General features: G+C 38.2%; 1 protein-coding gene across 1 annotated transcript in view; it reads right to left on the reverse strand.

The window, feature by feature from the left end:
• ANOS1 (anosmin 1) overlaps positions 1-20,920 on the reverse strand; it is a 155,496-nt gene that overhangs the window by 67,990 nt on the left and 66,586 nt on the right. The window contains exon 3 of the mRNA XM_059821007.1: positions 603-665. Coding sequence (XP_059676990.1) covers positions 603-665 — 63 coding nt within the window. The remainder of the gene's footprint in view (positions 1-602; positions 666-20,920) is intronic.

Raw genomic sequence — 20,920 nt, forward strand, 5'->3', positions numbered from 1 at the left:
CTTTTTTGTACTAGTTTAACTGAACTAGGTTTGCTTATTCACAAGGTTGTTCTGAAACATGATTCAGAAACAGTTTTCCAAAGATTTGTTCCTGAATAATTACGTATTTTGATAGTAGTCTTCTGAACTAGGAGTCCACAATCCAGTTACTCCTGGAGAGATATTTTAGAAATCAGATTGACTTTCACATACAGAAAAGCCATCTTTTCTAGCTACCCTGCACAAGGATTTTCACACAATGAGATTTTATCTTTTAAACAAAGATACTCTTTCTTACACATGGCCAGAAAAGATAGAAGGGCATGTGGTAGAAATAGCATCTTACAGGAGGGATTTAACCGCAGATTCTGAGAGAAGCCATGTAAGTGTGGCTGGATGAGATCTTAAAACTTCAAGTTGAGATGAATTGTTTGGTCAGGAAAAAAAAATCCTTCTTTTTAAACTCAAACGTAATATGGCTAAAATGTTATACATGTATCCATTCAAATGAAGGCAAATGCTGTAAAAATCCCATGTTTGTTAGCTGTTTCCTTGAAGCTAATAATTTAAATGAAAGAGACAGCTAGAACAAAGTGAGAAAGAGTGCCCTTGGGCTGACGTACCTCACAGAAACTTTGGCAATGGTTTTTCTTCAGGTCCCAGGACTCTTTGCAGGGCTCCAGGCACTAGGAAGAATCAGGAAGCAGAGAAGTGTCAGAAAGAGAAAGAAATAAACAACCGCAAATGACCCCATTTCTTTTCCAGTTGTTTGTTTGGCCCATAGGAAGTTAATAACAGGCTTTAAAAATCCACTTCTCCTGAGGATAAGATTGTGTCATTGAGTCATGGTGTCAGAGCAAGGTCATGCCAAGCCATGGTTAGATTACAAGAAATATTTTCGGTATTTCTTACTGTACAAGGCAATTGCCTCACTTGTTTATATGCCATCCTATTTTCCGCCTTATTGAATCTAGGTCTCAATACCGTTTAACGCTGTGTCACTGGATCACAGAGACAATGTCAAAAGCACTACTCTAAACTACAGAAAGTTAAAACTTCTCCTTGCTGACCAGCCTAAAGATTAGACAGGCACATTGCCTTCCCAAGCGAGAAACTATTTCGTCAAGCTATGGAGTAAACTCAGCAGAGGTTTAATCACTATTCCTGTAAAAATAGACAATGTTCACCTGTCTGTTAGCAAAACCACTTTATTTAAAGTACCATATTATCATTTCTTCACCTTCAACCTCTATTGCAATGGTTATACAGAGAGTTGAGATTCAAACTCTGCAAACCAGAGTCAAGCTTCACAGCATAGCATAAAGAAAAATCACACTTTTAACAGCATTTGCTGCAGCTGAAACATAAATTTAGATTCACATCGAGAAACCTTTTCTCCTCCTTTCTTAGACATATGATCTTGGTAAATACTGCCATTGTTTGGAATTAATAACACCTACTCCTCCTGGTAATAGTGGAAAGATACTTATTGCACCAAAAAGAAAGGCCTTTGACATGCAATTTAGTATTTATATGATTTGTTTCTCTTATACATAGTATTAGATTGGATCCATATACATTTATGCTATTCATAAACAAGCATGAATACATATAGGCTGTATCTCAGCTGCCCACCTGTACCATTCATGTGTTGAAAAAATTAGTGTTTTAAAAGCTAAGCATTTTTCATACTAGCAACAAAGCCTGGAAAATATAATAAAACAATTAGTTACAGAGGCTACATATTTCAGGAATGAAGAATACCACTCAAACATTTTCTCTATATATATTTTGGTATTTTAGACTCGATTTCTAGCTCTTAAAAATTCACAATGTGCTGTATACAGAGTAATTAGAAGGATACATTATAAAATGTCACTGATGTCAGTAAGTTTAATTAATTCCAGAGTGTTGTTCCTCCTGTGGTATAGTTGAGCCCAATTCCACTGACATGCCAATTTTACAACTCTCCTGTCTGATGGATTTAGCCCCAAATTACAGAGATATAAATGGTGTAAAGACAAAATGGGCAACATTTTGACCACCCTGGGACTTTGCCAGTGATCCCCAAGGCTGTCAGGACTTCCATATCCTTGCCTTCTCTGAGTTCTTGCTTCACTGCTGCACAGCCACACAGAGCGTATCTAAACCAGCATATCCACAATCTTGAGATGACAACTAGGACCACGTTCATGCTGACTGGACCACCTTCCTTGAAAGCTCTAGAGCAAAAGAGTTGGTACTCCTGGAAGGAAATACCAAGATGCTGTTTGCTTCAGAGGGTTTGTTCAAGGCAATTGTAGCATGATGTCTTTACTTGCAACGTAAGCAGGCTCCAGCACTTGATGCCTTGTCTGGCTGCCGCTCTGTCTCAATAATCACCCAGGATAGCCCAGGCTACTTTCAGTTGAGTCCCAGCATCTCCTGCCATCAGGGCAGGCAAAGACAACGGACATCTCAACTCAGACACTTCAAAGGAAAGATGGACAAAATGAACCAGGGCTGAGCAGTATCCTGCAATCCGACTGGTCTCAGAATACTCCAAGGAAAACAGATGATGTAGCAAGCCATAAGGCCTCCATCATAAGATTTATAGGCTCTGATTAGAGTACAGACTCTTACCTATACATAAACAAAAAAAAATTCCTAGTCCTGCTGTATGAGGGGTCCTCAGAGCATTAGGCTTAGCCTAGCACCATGGGCTGCTGCAGAAGCCGATTGTCTAGCTTTAGTGGAGCTGTACAATTCTGCAGGTTGAGGAAAAACTGCTAGCAGACAGAAACGTTGCCAGTAACTTTGCACTAGAAGAGTTTGGGACTGTCCTTCTACAAAAGTAGTTATTAAGCTTGCAGTAACAAAAATGAGAGCACCTCACAAACACTGAGGTTTGTGCATTTATTCTCTTAGCTACTCTGTTATGAGGTTCCCCTAAAGTGGAAAGTTGGAAAAGCTAGAAGCTTGGATCCAGGTCTCACCTTTGAGTCCTTGACTTAAACTGTAAATCAGCTGAGATCTTGAGATCCCCCCCCACTGTATGGTGAGCTTTATCCTCTGAATGGCAATAAGGTACAAAGATATCTTTTTTTCCCTGTGACGTCTTTCCTGAGGTTTCTTATAAGGAGAGGGAAATGCGTTCTAGATCCAACATGTTAAATACAAGCTAGCTCTGAAGAAGGGCTTATGTACATTAATTTGTCCTCTTTCAGAGATCTCAGCTTTCCAACAAACTCTCTGTCCTCATAAACTTTAGCCTGCCCGGTTCTGTTAAACTTTCTCATCCCATTTACATGTGTCACTCACAGAATCACAGAATCACAGAATCACTAAGGTAGGAAAAGACCTGTAAGATCATGAAGTCCAACCATCAACTAACACCACCATGCCCACTAAACCATGTCCCACAATGCCTCGTCCACACGTTCCTTGAACACCTCCAGTGAGAGTGACTCCACCACCTCCCTGGGCAGCCTGTTGCAGTCTTTCACCACTCTCTCAGTAAAGAAATCTTTCCTAATATTGAGCTTGAACCTCCCCTGGTGCAACTTGAGGCCATTTCCTCTTGTCCTATCACTCGTCACTTGGGAGAAGAGACCAACACCCACCTCTCTGCAACCCCCTTTCAAGTAATTGTAGAGAGCCATAAGGTCTCCCCTCAGCCTCCTCTTCTCCAGACTGAACAACCCCAGTTCCCTCAGCCGATCCTCATAAGACTTGTGCTCCAGACCCCTCACCAGCTTCGTCGCCCTTCTCTGGACACCCTCCAGCACCTCAATGTCTTTCTTGTAGTGAGGGGCCCAAAACCGAACACAGTATTCGAGGTGTGGCCTCACCAGTGCCGAGTACAGGGGCACGATCACCTCCCTACTCCTGCTGGCCACACTATTTCTGATACAGGCCAGGATGCCGTTGGCCTTCTTGGCCACCTGGGCACACTGCTGGCTCATCTTCAGCCAGCTGTCAATTAATACCCCCAGGTCCTTTTCTGCGGGGGAGCTTTCCAGCCACTCGTCCCCAAGCCTGTAGCGTTGCATGGGGTTGTTGTGTCCCAAGTGCAGGACCCGGCACTTGGCCTTGTGGAACCTCATACAATTGGCCTCGGCCCATCGATCCAGCCTGTCCAGATCCCTCTGCAGAGCCTTCCTACCCTCGAGCAGATCAACACTCCCACCCAACTTTGTGTCATCTGCAAACTTGCTGAGGGAGCACTCAATCCCCTCATCCAGATCACTGATAAAGATAATAAACAAGACCAGCCCCAAATCTGAGCCCTGGGGGACTCCGCTTGTGACCGGCCGCCAACTGGATTTCGCTCCATTCACCACGACTCTCTGGGCTCAGCTGTCCAGCCAGTATCTTTTACCTGCATCAGGTTGTGTTTTTTTTCTTATCTTTGGCATGCTTTTGGCATGTGCATCAAGATTAGTCTACTGAAGAACATGCATTTTGCAGTGCTCTGCACAGTACTGTATAAAACTTTTCTCCCTCCACTATGAATCTCCCCCATTTTTATTCCATCTAGCCAAGGCAAGCATCAAGTTGAAAATTCTCTCAAGAAAAAGCAGAATCAGGCCTTACATTTACAGCAGCTGAAGCTTTTCTGACAAGTATAGCTCTGTGCATAATAAAAACTAAACTCAAGAGAATGTGAGTCAAATCTAGCGGCAATAACATCTGTTTTCTTAAATCCAAGTCTTCAGAGAACACAAAAAAAAGCACACAACTTAAAATTCAAAATTTGGATAATACTTTTCTAATCATTTCAATGCAACTCAGCAAAGACCTGACCCAAAGCTCCCCCAGACCATCCAGAGTTATTTCACTGGTGTTTAGCTTAGCCTTGATGTCTGAAAGGAAAGCACACAGTATTTCTCACCAATAAGAAGAGTTTCAAGGAAATACCTAAAACACCCATGAGAAAACTATTCCCACCCAGCAGGTAAACACATCCAGGTTTTCTGGATTAGTGTAAATGTGTGTGCCTGTTAAAAGGATACTGAAATCCTCTATCCAGGATAAGGAGGAATCAAGGCCAAGCAGCAGCTGGCAGCTGGTTTTGGCTGTACTTTATGTAATAAAAAATACCTTGCAGACATTACCACCCTCCCTCAGAAGCTAAGCCTAGGTATGTAGATAGCAGATCACCAGCTGGCAGGAGGGGAGCGGCACAGAAGCGTCCCGGCAGTCCATTCAGCAGATGTCACTGGTCCCTTGGAGCCACCACTGACTGCCAGCCCGGCACCACCATAAAGGCTGCTCTACTGCTGGGGCGGGAAGAGCTATGAAACAACATTGAACCAGTCGTTATGGGCCGGTGGCACTCTTTAGAAGATGGTGAGTGTTAATCACACTGGCCTCACTAAATTGAATCCTCCTAAAGCACCTGGTTTATCATCTCCTGTGGTTAAATCTGGAAGTTGTAGGCTTTCTTTCTTCATCCAGACTGCTGCAGGGTTGTTATTCAGTACTAAACAATTGCATCAAAAGCCAAAAGGAGTGCTAATAGAAAGCACCCCAGCGTTTGTTATCCTTCAAAATCTATGTGTTCAGGTACATATGCACACACACATAGGTATAAATATATATCCGATAGTACTATAGATCTGTTAATATTCAGACTGTATAAAATTAGGAACAGGGGCAAAGTACTGTTTCATTCAAGGAAGAAGAATTACTATTGCTTTAAAATATTTTGGTTTGTATTTTTTATTTCATTTTTTAAAAATCTGCAGTTAAGGAACCCTTTTAGAGAAGTCTTTTTTGTTCTAATTTTTAAACTATAAATAATGCAACTATGAGATTAGCAGATGATGCATGCCATTTACATTAATTAGTAAAGGGATTTTCAAAATAGTCCACCAACACTTTTGCTTAGGAAATGTTGCCTTTGACCTGAATGGGAGAGACTTACACCAACACAGCAATTTTGAAAGTCTAATGAATTGCAAAACATCATTTAAGTATTGAAATAAATATTTATTCAAATACTGTATATTTATTCAAACATTATATTCAAATCAAATAGCTGAATATGACATATTTATAAGTATTTAAAAAGCAAACAATTATTTATTTCAGAGTAGAAGAGTCTACCCACAGTATTTTTGTCTAATAAGGCTTCTCCCTTCACCACAGTGGAACCAAGTCATACGCAAACTGCTGTAAAAAGAATGGAATCAAAGTGTTATAGTTGGAGTATAATTATTCTTTTCATTATCATTCATCATTCCAGTTGCTCACAACAGCAAGGTCAGAAATTAATTATTTATACTTACAATATGTATTTAAGTGTTTTGCTGTCTTAAGGTATTTAACTAAATGGAGCTCTAGATGGTTAAAAAAAAAAAGGAAAAAAATACCTTTCAGTGTACAGTCTCCTAAGAACAAGTACCTGAAAAATGAATGTACTCACTATCAGGCACTGAGCAGAGAACATTCTTGGAGTCAGGAATTTAACCAAAGTCAAAGGAGAACGTAGGGTTCATCACTCTTAGAAAGAATTATTTTGTGATGGGTACACTTAAATATATGACTGCGCCCAAAGGAAACCGTGAGAAAAGTGATTTTCAATCTGTAAATCTTAGCACAGTGGCAGTAAAGACAATGCAAAACTTAAACAGGCAGCAAGAGAGAAATAACTGATTTTGAGGATTTTTTTTTAACTACATCTGCTGTTTATCAATAGGAATAAAATTGTTACTTTCTGTGTTTCAAAAATTGAACTGTGAGTTGTCTGAAGAACACAGTTTTTTGGTTTCAGAACAGTAAATACATAGCTGAATATTTACCCAATCCAAATCAATTAATAGCATGCTAGCTTGGTAGAACTATATTAGGTATTAGCAATATCACATCATAGAACATACTATCTTTTGAACAGTTTGAGCAACTACTTTTCTTCTTTACCATACGAGTCATGAGATGCAGGATGTGTTTACTGAAACTATTTCTCATGATAAAACTGAGGAAACACATCAGGAGGATTTATAATTTAAAAAATTTTGGCACATCAATTAAAAAAACAAATCTCCCATTAGTTCTTGATTATATTTTCCCAAAAGATCCATACACGCAAAAAAAAATCCTCAAACATTCTCTTCCTAGAAGATATATCTCATTTATTAATACCAAAAAGAAATAACAATATTTACATTACTGTTTGAATCAAAGGCCAAATTAGATTCTCCAACCTGATGCATGAGTCTGATTTGGTATTTCTGCACTTAAGAGGACATAGTGTAATTCTAAAAGCCATAAATATAAGGAAATAATTTAGCAGAATAGGGGAATATTAATTATGCATAAAAGTAGGTAAGAATCACAACTCTCCAACAATTTGCAATGAAACGTAAGCAAAGCATCCTGGGATGAGACCAATGAATCCATCTGAAGGACTTTGGCTGCCCACTTCAGGAACACACATAATTTTTGTCAAATCATTTTATAAAAGTCTATTTATACATTCGTCTCTCAACTTCCTGTGGTAATGCATGTCCTCATAAACTTGAAGATGGGTATTTTTCTTCTATAGATTCAAGGCAGCTTAACTGAATTCTGCATATTAAAATGAAAGAAGTGTTTGGTTATGAAATTGAAATTAGACTCACTCTTTTTAAGATCCCGGTTCTATTTTTTTTTAATCTCCAGTTTAAATCTTCACCCAGTCCTAAGGTATGGGCTGCCTACCCACCCGGAATGCACAGGTGTGACTGTTTCATAATGTATGTTACAAAAAGAGAAGCTCAGGTAAACAGAAGTATATGCAGTGAGAATTTCAGGCACTTAGAATGAGGATCCTACAGAGGCAGGTAAGTGAATCCAGAATCGTGATGCAAAAAAACCTTTTCTCATTTCCATGCTGGATCACTCTCAATGCTCTCTAAAACCCATGCTTGATAGTTTGATTGATTCGGAGGCTTCATGTGAGTAATCCTCTCTGTTGGCGGTTCATGGTATCAGGTTATTGCACTCAAGCTTGTGGGCACCTTTCCTAGTGATCAAGTGCCTAAGATGAGGCACTGCAGCCCTTCACGTATGAGCAATTTCAGGTTCTCATACAGTCTTATCAGGTCAGGCACCCACTGCACACATCTATCTATCTTGTTTGAAACAAACCATTAGAGGTAGAGGTGCACTAACGAAACAGTCAGTTCCTCAAGCCAAAAAAATCCGCAAGCCCAGAGAGGAGTGTTCAGCTGCAGAATCAGTAGCTGTCATACTAGCTTGTAGGTTGATACATGCTGCTCAAGCAGCCTCTGAGCTTTTTGTGAGATCCATTTTAAGCCAAGTCAGTCTCTTGCTTCTCTGCTTCTTTTGCCTCTCCTTCGCCATTAGCAGACTGAACCATCACAGCAGTAGTTATCAACTTTCTAGAAACTCCGTGTGACATTTTAGCTCCTAAAATTCAGTTACATTTACTGTAGACTGGGAGAGGCTTAAGTATCTTTAAAACTTTGAAAGTCTAATAGAACAACTGTGGAACATATTCTTTTATGTAAAATCGCAGTTTCCTGTGGCTACCTTGAGTTATTCCTCTGTTCATGTTAAAGAGATTCTCATGAGAATTACATTAGTAATATATTTCCCTCGTAACTGAATAAACAAAAGGGTTAAATGACAGAGAAAGGGTCCCTGTTTGTGTTGCCTGTTTTCTCTCCTGTAGGTCAGTGAGCATCATGATTTGGTGAACAGGAGTGATTTTGTATTTGAGGATCAAGTCTTAATTAAATTAGTTACAGCTGGGGTTATTCTGTGACATTATCATGTACACTGGGAACCCAGCTGATACTGTCTGAAAGTATTGCTAATTGTAGAGCTGGTTTTGAATGAAAGCCAGGTCTTAGATTTTAAATGGTCACTAAAGAATGTGCTACTTGGTTAGAGAGATCTGGGTCTTTAAAAATCCCTTTAAGGAGCACTTCTTAGTCTTTCTTGAAATGTATTTTTTGTTGTTCTATACTGATGACTCCTGATGTGTACTGTGATGGGGTAGTTGACAAGGAACAGGTTACTAATGTGGAATTTGTTATCCTCTGCAAGTACTAATTTATTCTAATTAATAAAAGCATATATAGACAAAGAAAAAGAAAAATCCTTCATTTGTAATCAACATTCAGACAGTGCATCCTTATGTCTCAGGACAGATGACTGCTTTGTATTTTTCAGAAGTCAATTGCTCAGAAAAAAAGTAACAAAAAAATACCTGGGGCTGGCACTGAAACTAAGGGAACAGTGTCTCTTTTTGCAGGTGTAGTTACAGCTACCTTAAATATTCCGAGTCCTTGTCAATTGTAAGGTAAAACAGTGCAGCACAAACCTCCAGGGTCCAACAGGAGCAAGTAGGGACAGATAGGGATAGGAAACAGCAACCACATGGCCACTATCACATTATATTATATCAAATCACACAAGTATATACCTGCAGTGGTTGGGATTAATCTGAGGATAACACCCTAACAGACTTTCCTGGTTAATTCACATGTGACTTCACCCAGAGCAATTTGGCATTAAAGTACTAAGGGTTAAGTTATACAGCAATTTGTGTTGAGTTCTAACATCAGAACGTAAGAGGGCATATAAGCCATCCAGCAGTGGTCTTAGTCAAGAGGAATGAGAGGCACATTTCCCAGTAGAATTCGCTGTATCCCTTATGAAAAGAATAGCAAAAGCTGTATAACAGAGATCCAAAACATATCATTAAATATGCAACTGAGATCTATTTTTAATAATTCTTATCTAAGTAAGATGACGTGTACAACGTGCAGCTGAAATATGGAACTTAAGACACATCACTTGCTTTAGATCATTTTCCAGGAATTGGATTCTTTCTATTTTTCTCACTGTTTTTACATTTTAAGAAAAAGATGGTAAATTACATCTTCCAAATATATGCTAAATATAAACCCACAAAGTGAGACCTTCCCTATCTGGCACCTTGAACTGAAGTCTTCAAAGATATGAACAACCCTTATTCACCTCAAAATGGTGTTAATGCTGAAATACTTTTTAAAATTACATTTTAAAACCAGCATTAAATGATTTTACTTCTGGTTTCACATCCAAGCAGTGTGCTCTCAATAAATGTAAATTGGTTCTGCAGATGGGACTGTTAGTGTCTCATAACAGACCACTAAAACCTTCACTTCACCAAATCACACAGAACATAGCTACAGTATCTTCCAATTACAAATTCTAAAGGACAAAAAAAAAAAAAAATTATTATTCAAAATAATATCCAAATAAGTAAGAGAAGGACAGAAGCTCTGGTTTGCTACTTGAGCAGAGAGGTGCACAAACCCTTGATTTCAGCTTCTTAAAAGGCTTAGACATACAGTTACTGAAGCAAACTACAGCAGTTTTAGGTGCAACTGTCCTGTTACCAGCACTCTGGAGAGTGGTCTGGTCATTTGAACGGTTATCTCAGAGCAGAATGGAACATTTCTGAGAAACTTTACTGGCTGCAAAGTCGAGCAGCATAGTTTAAACTGCTATAGCAAACAGCTGCATTCAATGTGTATTTATTTTACTTGGGTGTGGAGGGCCTAAAGGCACACACATGGACAGGTATTACTGCTCTCCACAGTTATGCAAACTCCCTAATATCAAATCAGGACTTGTGGTAAAGGAAATTTTCAGAAGTGCAATTGTTGCATATCTAACAAAAATATGAGCTTGAAAAAATAATTTCCTTTTCTTAATTGTCCAGTAGACAACATCAGGGATGCCAATACCACAATTTTAAGTGTTAGCAATTCGAGTTACTGAATGCCTTCAATACCCTAAGCAAATAAAGGAAGCCTTATGACTTAGGATCAGTATCAATATTTCCTGGAATAGAGATAGGAAAAGGGCTAGTCACAGTATATTAGTTAAGTCTGTCCAGACCTTTGCATATACAGAGTAGCATTACAGGTTTTGTTCCTAAAATGGAGGTTCTGTTTCAAAAATTTGGATAAAAAAGCTGTTCTGACTGCACTGATCTCTGAAAAACCACCATTTCAAATCTCCATATACTCCAAGACCCTGCATTAGAGCACCAGAAAGACCAAGACCCTTGCCAAGAACATCAGGTCAAATTTTCTGGAAGTCCATGTAGCCTTTGCTGTAAATTCCCAGAATTAAACAGAAAGTAAAAGCTACCAGAAAAGTTGTACATGTACTGAAGTTGAGAATCACTGAAGGTGTTGAAAATGAAGGAAATGTTTTGACATAAAATACCTGGAAAGCAAATTACTATCAAAAAAAAAAGAGAAGTCATATCATCACACTGTAGCAGAAATGCAGCAGTTTCAACTCTAATCCTTTTAGAGTGAAAATAACTTTCAACACTGACAGCTTGATATCTATCTGTATGGCTTAGTTGTCTGGCATGTCAAACTTTGCCTGCAGAAGTGTTTGTTTGAAAGGACAGAAGAACAATCCTAGGACGCTTTTCATGTTTCTATTCTTTGTTACCAAATCAAAATCATGGCCATCGATGTCAACAGAAAATTGGCTCCCAAACATTAGTTCATTCCTGACCAGTTCTTTTCAAAGTTTGTTTACAGAGTTTTGTACCAGCAGATGAACTGAGACACATACTTTCTTCCCTTTTCCTGCCTTATACCTAGAGCTTAACACGGTCACCAAAAAACAACTGTGAGTTCTTATTTTGCCTTATTTTGAAACATGGAATTGAACTTAAACCTCCCACATTCAAGAAGAATCCCCTAAACATAAAGTATTTGATGGAGCTCTCTCTCTCCTGTTGAAGCTGTTTCATCTTGTATAAGCAATGAGTTCTTCTCTAGAGGGGAGCATTAAATGTAAACCTCTCACCTTGAAGGGGCATGCCCTAGCAGCACTTTCTGATCTTCCTGAAGTTCTTTTGAAACGCTTATAACAGGTACAAATATTTGTTATGTCTCAGTGCAGTAGCTGTTCCGCCACCACTTCTTGGCTACAGAGATAATATTCTTTTTTACACTCTCCTTTTTTCACATCTTTGTTTCCTCTACCAGCCTACTCTGGCCTTAAAATTGTTGTTCCAATTATCCCTATTTATCCCTATTCAAACTGTTCCCTCAAAGATCCTTTTCCTCTTCTTCTATTGCCTTGCTTTTATGTGCTGCATCAAGTGCAATTAGTTCTCTTTTTTCAAAACTCTTCCTAGCCTTATTCTAAATCTCCACATTCTGAGGTTTTACCTGTCAAGATATAAGGCGTAGCATTGGCAAAATGCTATGAAGCAGCAAGTCAAGCCTGGAGCACTAGTGTGCACACAAGATACATACTGTGGCAAAGTGCACAAATTATTTTAAAACAAATGAAGAGTGATACAGTCTAAAAGGTTAAGAAGCTCTTCTCTAATAGACTTCTTTCTGACAGTGATAATAGCTTTAATTACTAGTGCCTTCCTGCTTCTTTCTGTGCTATTGCTTACGTATGGAATTCATTGGTAGTATAGCTACCATATTAATGAATAATGAAATGAACTACCTGAATTAAAAAACAGTAGCAGTTTTGCTTCTCTGTCTGAACTTTCTTCCTTCAGGCTGCAGTCCCGCAGTGCAGTTTACCAATAAACTGATTTGTCGTGTTTGCATCTGTTCCACCAATCTATCACGGATCAGTCATGCCAACTCTTTCTGCTTTTAAAGCTCCTCCAAGATTGCATGTATTACCTAGAGAGTAAGCAACATGGCAGAAACTTTCTACTTGTATGTCCCTACTGTTTCTAGATCCCTGTTCCCTGACACCCTTTCCATGTGGCTAGGGTCAAAAGAAGGTAATCTAGTGAAAATAACAATAATATTTACTGCTAACAATATGGGTCTGCAAAATGTAACAGCTTTTTCTTTCCAGATATTAGAACTACAGATGATCTTTCACAACTTGTTTCCAGCAGTAGCAATAGTGATCAGCTGATGGATAACTTTACGGTTGGACTCGATGATCTTAAAGGTCTTTTCCAACCTAAATAATTCTATGACTTTAGGATTCTGTGATTCTATGAAAAGAAGCCCATCTTACGTTCTACAATGTCTCTCTCATAAACTGTCTTTTCATTTCCTAATAGTTGACTATTTGCTTTACTGATTCCATAATACTTTTAAAATAAAAGTAAGCATAAACATTTTGACATTTTATATATGCACAGAATTTTCATTGAGAAAACGTGATTCTTTTAATCTCAAACAGACAAGGGAAAGCCTCTTCAAGCTGGCACTTTCCCCTTCCAATCTGTTACAAGGCAGCTCCAGATAACCACACACAGTCTTGTTATAAACACCATCTTGCTATGCAACTTAAAGTGTCTGTCAGAGCAGCACTGCTCTTTCCAAACAAAGTCAAGTTTTTTGTTGCTGTTTTACAAATGAGTTAAACTAGTGAACTCTTCTGATAACAGATGACTCTCCTTATACATCACCCTGCAAATTCACACATACATTTCTGAATGAAAGAGCTGCAACTAAATGCTCTTTTTGCTTGTATCCACCACAGTACTATGGTTTTACAGACCACCTAACAATCAGATGATGAAAAAAAAGGGGGCCCTCTTTGTCTAAATCGTTACTTTGTTTCTCTTCCCTGGCTTTCTATTTCCCTCCCAGCACTACCATCACCATCAGAAACGACATATTCCGCATTACTAAACAGCAAGAGCCATGGGGCTTTTCACTTCTGATTTCACGCCATAATAAAATGCAGTGGTTGTTTCACTGGGGGACCTGAAAAGCCTTCCTTTGTGAGGCTTGTTTGACGGTCAGGTTAAGTATCACACTCTGGCAGCAGGCATCTGTGCATGCCTCTTCATGCAGTTATGGCAAGGGGGGGAGGAAAAAGAACAGGAAAATGAAAAGGACTTTGTCTTGAAAAAAATATTCATCCCCTACTCCAAAACGTTCAATTTACATTCTATTGCTTGGCCTAAATATTTTTAAATATATCTGCTGTCTGCCTCATTGATAAACCCATCAATCTAATAATAGCAAGTCTAGAAAGTTTTCAGTGTACTCAGAGTTACACTTGTTGCTTTAACGGAAAAATCTATTGACCTAAAGTAGACTGATGATACAAATTTGTGTATGTGAAAGGAAGGGGAAAAAAAGGATCTAAAGAAAAAAAAATTGCATTTTTATTAATTTCAGAGTAAACAAATTCACAAAAAAAACCAGTGAAGGTGATCAGCAATAACAAATACGGTGTTTCTAAAAAGTACCAGCATCATATGTAAAAGAAATATTGCTTCATTCTATAAAACGGATGTTAAAATTCTGTTAATCTCAAGTATAACAGGAACAAAAACCCAAAATGTAACAGGAAACTCTGTGAAGTGTTGTAAACTTAGCTTTAAATATATGCCCACTACACAAAGAATGTTTTTCTGTCCTGTGTTTAGAAACCCTATTGTACCCATTGAATCTTTTCTAAAAAGAGATAATGTGATTCCTTTTCACAACAATATCTTTATGTCTCTTAAGATAGTCTACTGAAACACCAAAATGAGTAAAATTCTATCAGTTTACATGACAATTCATAGAATAAACACTGCTGGATAATACTTTAAAAGTTAGACAGTTGCACATATTATTTGGAAAAAAAAAAGAAATATTGTGATTTAAATAATATGGTATCTGAATACCTTAGAAAATTCAAACACAGTAACCTAAAATAGCTATCTTGTTACAAAGGAATTTCTTTCAAAGGTTATTAAATAAATGCCTTCCCTCCTATTATTTTTCAATGCATGCTACTCAGGAAAGAAAGACTGCACTTACATGCTAAATTTCTTGAAAAGTCTCTCTATTTGTTATAGGTTTTAGGTTACAGTTATGTGATGGGCATAAGTGAATCTAAATCTATAATGCCACCAGAAGAGGAGCAGTCCTGTACTGGGACTAGCACTCCTTTGGATGTAAATGTGCTGAAACAGGCACCCTAGATGAAAAAGTGACCAGTTTTTATCCAAGTAAACTTCCCCATTCAGCTCGCTCAGTAGCCTCATGAAAACTACCTGTCTGAGTCAGGGACGTGCACAAAAGGGAAGGAGAGAGGAGTGTGCAAACACCTCTTTAATTGGTAGCCTGCACTTACAGCAGCTTAAGCCAGTCATAAAACCACAGCCTAAAAACCAACTACTATCTCATTTTTTCTCCAAGGTTGAGTATTCAAGGTTGACATTATGGTGTTAAGAGGTAAATGGGACAAACTGGCAGCTGAGTTAATAAATAACTAGTTCCGATTAAACTATCATTGAATGTAATAAACTGTTGAATCAATCCTCAGCCTTGTGCTGGAAGAATTGAGCTGGATACATTTTCCCTGGCAAGAGATCTGGTCCAGATCACTGGCTACTTCTACTTCCAGGGCAGAAGGGAAGGCAATTCAGCTGTCCAGACGGCGCCCCAGGAACACATTTTGCTTTCAGCATTCATGAATGCGGTAGGTCACCTCTGCAGCGCAAACAGGCATCACTGCATTACTTCACAATATAAATTCAGCATGTTAATTGGGCAAGAAAAATTTTCCTTAAATATGAAATTTGGCTGGCAGATATTACTCCTAAAAGGATTCTAGGATTGTCGACAAATATGTAGCTTTTTTTTTTTTTGAACTTTCGCTTGAAAGCTGAGTATTTTGATTAATTATCCACTGATTTCTAACATTATTAAAACATACTGACCCTTCCAGTCATGGACTACAATACAAAAAGCAAGAGATTGATAGTAATATACTTCTAGACATCCTAAAGTGACCTATTGTAGTGTGCAGATGTTACGATGATTAAATGGAATATAATTGTGACAAAGGTGATGCTATAGCACAGTAAAAAATGTGAAGTGGAAATTTGTGATTTGTAATGCTTCATCTAGTTTTCTGCCATTCATCTTAATGGGACTCTTGAGCAAGCTCTCAGAGGAATCAAAGAGAGTAAGATTATGGAAGCATGTTGGTATTAAGTCCGCAGAGAACAACCGTCTGAAAAGCAGCTCTTTGCATAACACTATGTATGCTGACAGATTAAATGGATAGCTTGCCTTTTTATGTAAATATATGCAGAGAAATGCACACTAGTTAATGAAGTATAGCCGTAGGGTCACAACCAGAAGTCATAATTCTAGATTAAATCAGCACAGACTGCAGGTGCCCACCAACCTCAGGAACTGACTCCCTGTGATTGCTCAGAGGCATCCTAAATCTCATGGTAATTCATGTCTAGATAAGAGTACCAGAATGCTCAGTTTTGTATAGAAAGCATGTACGTGTGAGCTGCTCTGTAGTTACTGCCATAGTAAACTGCAAAACTTGACAATCCTGAAAAATCTTCACTGAGGGCTCTGGAGTTGCGGTAGCTCTAACTGGATGTCATTTTTTACTACTCATCTCAATAGAAACAGGGTTAAGTTGGGCAGTAGTGGTGAGATGGCAGGTTGGAGGACTCCATGCAAAAGGAAGAAGGAAAACAATGGTACTGGATGAGGGAAATAGAAAAGGGGTTGGGGGGGCGGGGGAGGATGGGGAAAAAATAGTTCTGCGAAGCTCTCTGTGTGAAGTCATCTGTAAGGATCGCAGTACATCCTTGAGGGTATATTAATGTGTAATCAAATACTGCAGCTTTTCATTCAGTCAGGAGATTTCCAAGTTTTCTGTTTTCTATATAGCTACCTCTTTTAATGAAATGTTTTAGGGATTTTCTTTTAAGAGTTAAAGTCTCCTTTTGAAACCAAACATTAGGAAAGACAGTTACTCATTCACAAGTACCTATATCCAATACAACACACAGTATGGCAACTAGCCTCCAGCTGCCACTCCTGAAAGGCAAACACCTTTTTCTTAGATATCTGTCACACCTGCCAGCCCCACATGGATGCCTCCAGGACTCTACAGAAGCTCAAATGGAACTAGGTGCTCATGTGTAAATGAACAATACAGCCCTTCTGTGGGATTCAGCCTCAGACATCGAAGATGCATGTCTACATATGAGACAGGGACTCAACTTCCCATTAGCTGATGGAAATCTAGTCAATACAGTCAATGGCATGTGGAGAACCACTCAGTGGACCAAATCCAGGTGTCTCCTACAGGGTGAGATAAGTAGCTCTCTGGAGGTTACTGACTGTACTAACTTGATCCCTCTTGACAACAGAGGGAGCCTGGATACCTCCATTATGTATAAATTGCATAGAACCCAAAATTCAGGTGTCTGAATCTCAAGTCTCACCACTGGTGAAAGTATTGTTAATGTGATTAGCATGGTGGGATTATCGCATCAAGTAACCATTTCTTACCCAACAACTGGGATATTCCAGAATATTTCTGGAAATAGAATATTTCTGTAACAAGTATTTCAGGCAGCATATCTTGTGGCTGTATTCTATTTTTTAAATGTAAGAACACTCAGTCATAAAAGAAGATAGAAAAGTACTAATGAAGAGACTTCTGAACAAGACATAAAATATAATCTGGTTTGTTTCACTCCCAGTCATATTTGTTACATGATTTTATTCATTTTCACTCCCTCAACCCAATTTGAATTTATATAATTTTCAGTTGCTGTAACATTCAAATATGTTTAGGTCTAAGCATGATACCACCAAGGTACTATTTTTTGCTTATTCAAACAAACTGTCTTAGTAATTTTATATTTTCCAGAGTATTTCTTTAGGCAAGTGGCTAGAGATTAATATGTAAGCACCTCGGGGTAACCATCCTATATTTGTCTGAACAAATGCATCAATTGATGATGTATAATAAAAAACCAAATCTCTCTTTTCCCTAACTTCCACAAGACAGTTAGATAAAAATTTTCTACCACCATGTAAAATTGCCACTGCCCAGTGGCAAAACTGCTAGTACACTGAAAACATTTACAGAACTACTTGTAATATAAAACAGATGTATAGTCTATTGTAAACGCCAATTCTAACAAATCAAATCTCAAAAACCTACCCTTTTTCAGGAACAGTGCAAAATTTTTTGAATAGTGTGTTTTATATACAGCAGAATGAAGAATATTTCAGGATTTGACTATTAAAAACATCTTAATAATGTCTGACTGTGAAGAAATATAGTACCCCTCTCCTACATTTTACAATTGCCTAATGGAATGTCCGTAAAAGTTTTCATGCATCTGACAAATGTATTCTTCAAGTATCCTAAAATTTGCTTACACATTCATACTGAAATGACCTGTTTTATGATTTAACCTCAGTGACTCAGTGTCATAGGGCCAATTTTGTGCTTGAATTAACATATGTAATGTTCATTAAAATCAATAGGAGCCACCCAGGCAACCAAGGAGACAGAGTTTGTCCCAAAGTATCTTAAAAATAATTTATGTATTTGGCACAAATTCTGGAACAACATTTAGGCCAAGCCACTTCCATAAACAATCTTTCCATTCATATTCTTAAAAAAAGCAACAGCAACAACAGCTGTCACAGCCTGTTGTCCAAATACATCTTTCTCTTTTTAATTTTAACCTCTTAGACTAATCTGTATTTATTTAATCTTTAAGAAACTAATTTCAAATGATGTCTTTTTCAGTTCTTTTCTTCTATGAATACAATCTTCCTTCAGACATTAAAAAGTAGCTTCAAAAGGATAGTCTTCTAAATTGTGGCCATTACAGTTGATTCACTTACTTCTTCCTCAGTCCTTTCATGCATCCTTTTCTTGTTCAGTGTAACTACTGAAATCCTTTCCAGGCCCGAAGATAACCAACAGAGATGGTTATATCAAGATACTTTAGATATAAGAGCCTTTCCAGAAAAGGGGCATCACTGTAGGCAAAGATGGACTTCATCCATGTTAGAAAATCTACACTTCTTGAGCGTATTTCAGGCTTGGCTTTGGTTACTAAGACTCGTGGTATGTACAAAATCATTCTAATTTAGATTTAGCTTACAGTATCATATAATATGTTCTTAAAGATATAGCCTATCACAGTTAAGTCAAATTATTCAAATTGTGCCTGTAAAAGCCCTTTTACGCCATTATAATTGCACCCCTATAAGTATGTTGCTAGAGGAGTATCAAAAAGCTCTACCACTCCAACCTATACCACCAAACTAGCTGCTGCTATAGTTTTATATTCTTCTCCTCTCCCAGATCTGACAACAGCATAACAAAGGTGAGCTGTTAAGACAATTGAAGTATTTTTTAAAAGAGAAGAATTCTAGCCAAAGATCATTATAACTCAGTTCTTGAAAAATCTCATCATATCTCTTCAGGCACAAATCCAATCCAAGAAGTTGAAGAGAAAAAACATGCCAGCCCCATCTGTAACACATTTTAAACTAATTTATTGCCACTAACTGTTCTCAAATAACTGACTTGCCCTGCAAATACTATAAGCTAAAAGCTTTCATTTAAGAGCTTTATTTTATTTGCTTCATGGATCGTTTTGGCACATTTTGCCTTTTCCCACCGCAAAAATAGGACTAAATTTCATGTACTCTGCAAACCTCCATGTAATACCTCAGAAGAAAGAGAGAGTACTCTGAAGTTTGTTATTTGCCACATTAATAATCCAAACTGCTCCAGTTACCCCCAAGAAGGACAATCAATCACAACATTTGCTATATGAGTCTCCAGAAGCTATTTCCTCCATCAAAGCCTTTTACCGATTTTTCTAAATGACATACGATCTTACAGTCAGATTTGCTTTTAAAAAAGTAGAAATGTAGCTTTAAAAGGATAGCTTTGAGTAATATAATACAATATACAGTATAGAAGATAGGGACAATTTGATGTTTGAAATAGTGATGTCAAAACCTAAGAAAACAGAAGCAGACTAAACAGCGGCATCTACTTCCCAAGTTTACACAAGGAAGACTTTATCAGTCCAAAATACCCACCATCCTCTCCCTACACATGAATATGCTTGAGGGTCTGTATATCCTAAAGCTTTTCAGGGTGTTTATTGTTTTGTTCCACCACCCTCAGCCTCATGAGTTATGCCAGTGCCTTACAAAAACTTTATTCAACTTCATGCTGATTATGCACAATACAAGACCTGTAGCAGGCTTTACCTTCCAGTACATTGCTTCTTGTAGAGCCATTCAAACCAAGCACAAATCAGGTGATACAAAAACAGAACAATAGTATTTTCTAACTCATTGGATCCAGTTTGGAAATTAGAGATGGTGTCTTTACAAAGCAATCAGTGAAGGTTAAGTGAGATGCATACAAAAGTATTTGTCAAGATGTAGTGGGGAAATGGCATCCTCCCGCACTGCTATTAACTTAAGTAGTACAAGTGAGAGGAGACTCAAGTCCCATTGCCCTTTACAATGAGAGAAAGCATTTTGCAGAGATGAGCAGGTGAGTCTTGAAGAACAGAATAAGCCAAAACAACTATGGGCAGGTGTCCTGGTTCTGTCCTCCCACTCTGTCTGGGCTGCCCACTGTATTTGCTCTTTTGCACTTTAAATGAAAAAGTGAACACACTTTTGGGCTGGCAATGCTGAAAACTCTCCCTTTGCTCATCTTCCCCACCCCAAGAAGTTTTCAGCCAGACATGTGTGGTGACCTTGCTCACTGCAAAGTCAACATAAGGTAGTGGGACAGAACAAGTAGCTGGGGAAAGGGAAGACTTGCCTTGTCAACTGATATATAAAACAGCCTTATGGCCAGCCCACACCAAAATGTATTCTGTTTTGAAAATTTCCTTTTTTCCTCATCCTTTTACTAAACTGAAAAAACTGGGATTTTAAAGTGACCACCAAATAAAAAAAAGATTAAGTGTTAATGTTTTTGTCTTCTCCTTCTGCATTTAGAAGATGTCAGCTGTTCCCATGATCTTCAAAGAAAGCAGTATCGCATTCTAAAATAAAGCCTTATTTGCCCTATTTCTGTTCAAGGTCTCATAAACAGAGACATAAATTTGAGCAACCTGAGCGTTAGAAAACATACTCACAAAGAAGATAGTTATGTCACCATTCTGCTCTATGAGTGGTCC

Source organism: Gavia stellata, chromosome 1 (assembly GCF_030936135.1).
Source record: "Gavia stellata isolate bGavSte3 chromosome 1, bGavSte3.hap2, whole genome shotgun sequence".
Taxonomy (NCBI): Eukaryota; Metazoa; Chordata; class Aves; order Gaviiformes; family Gaviidae; genus Gavia; species Gavia stellata.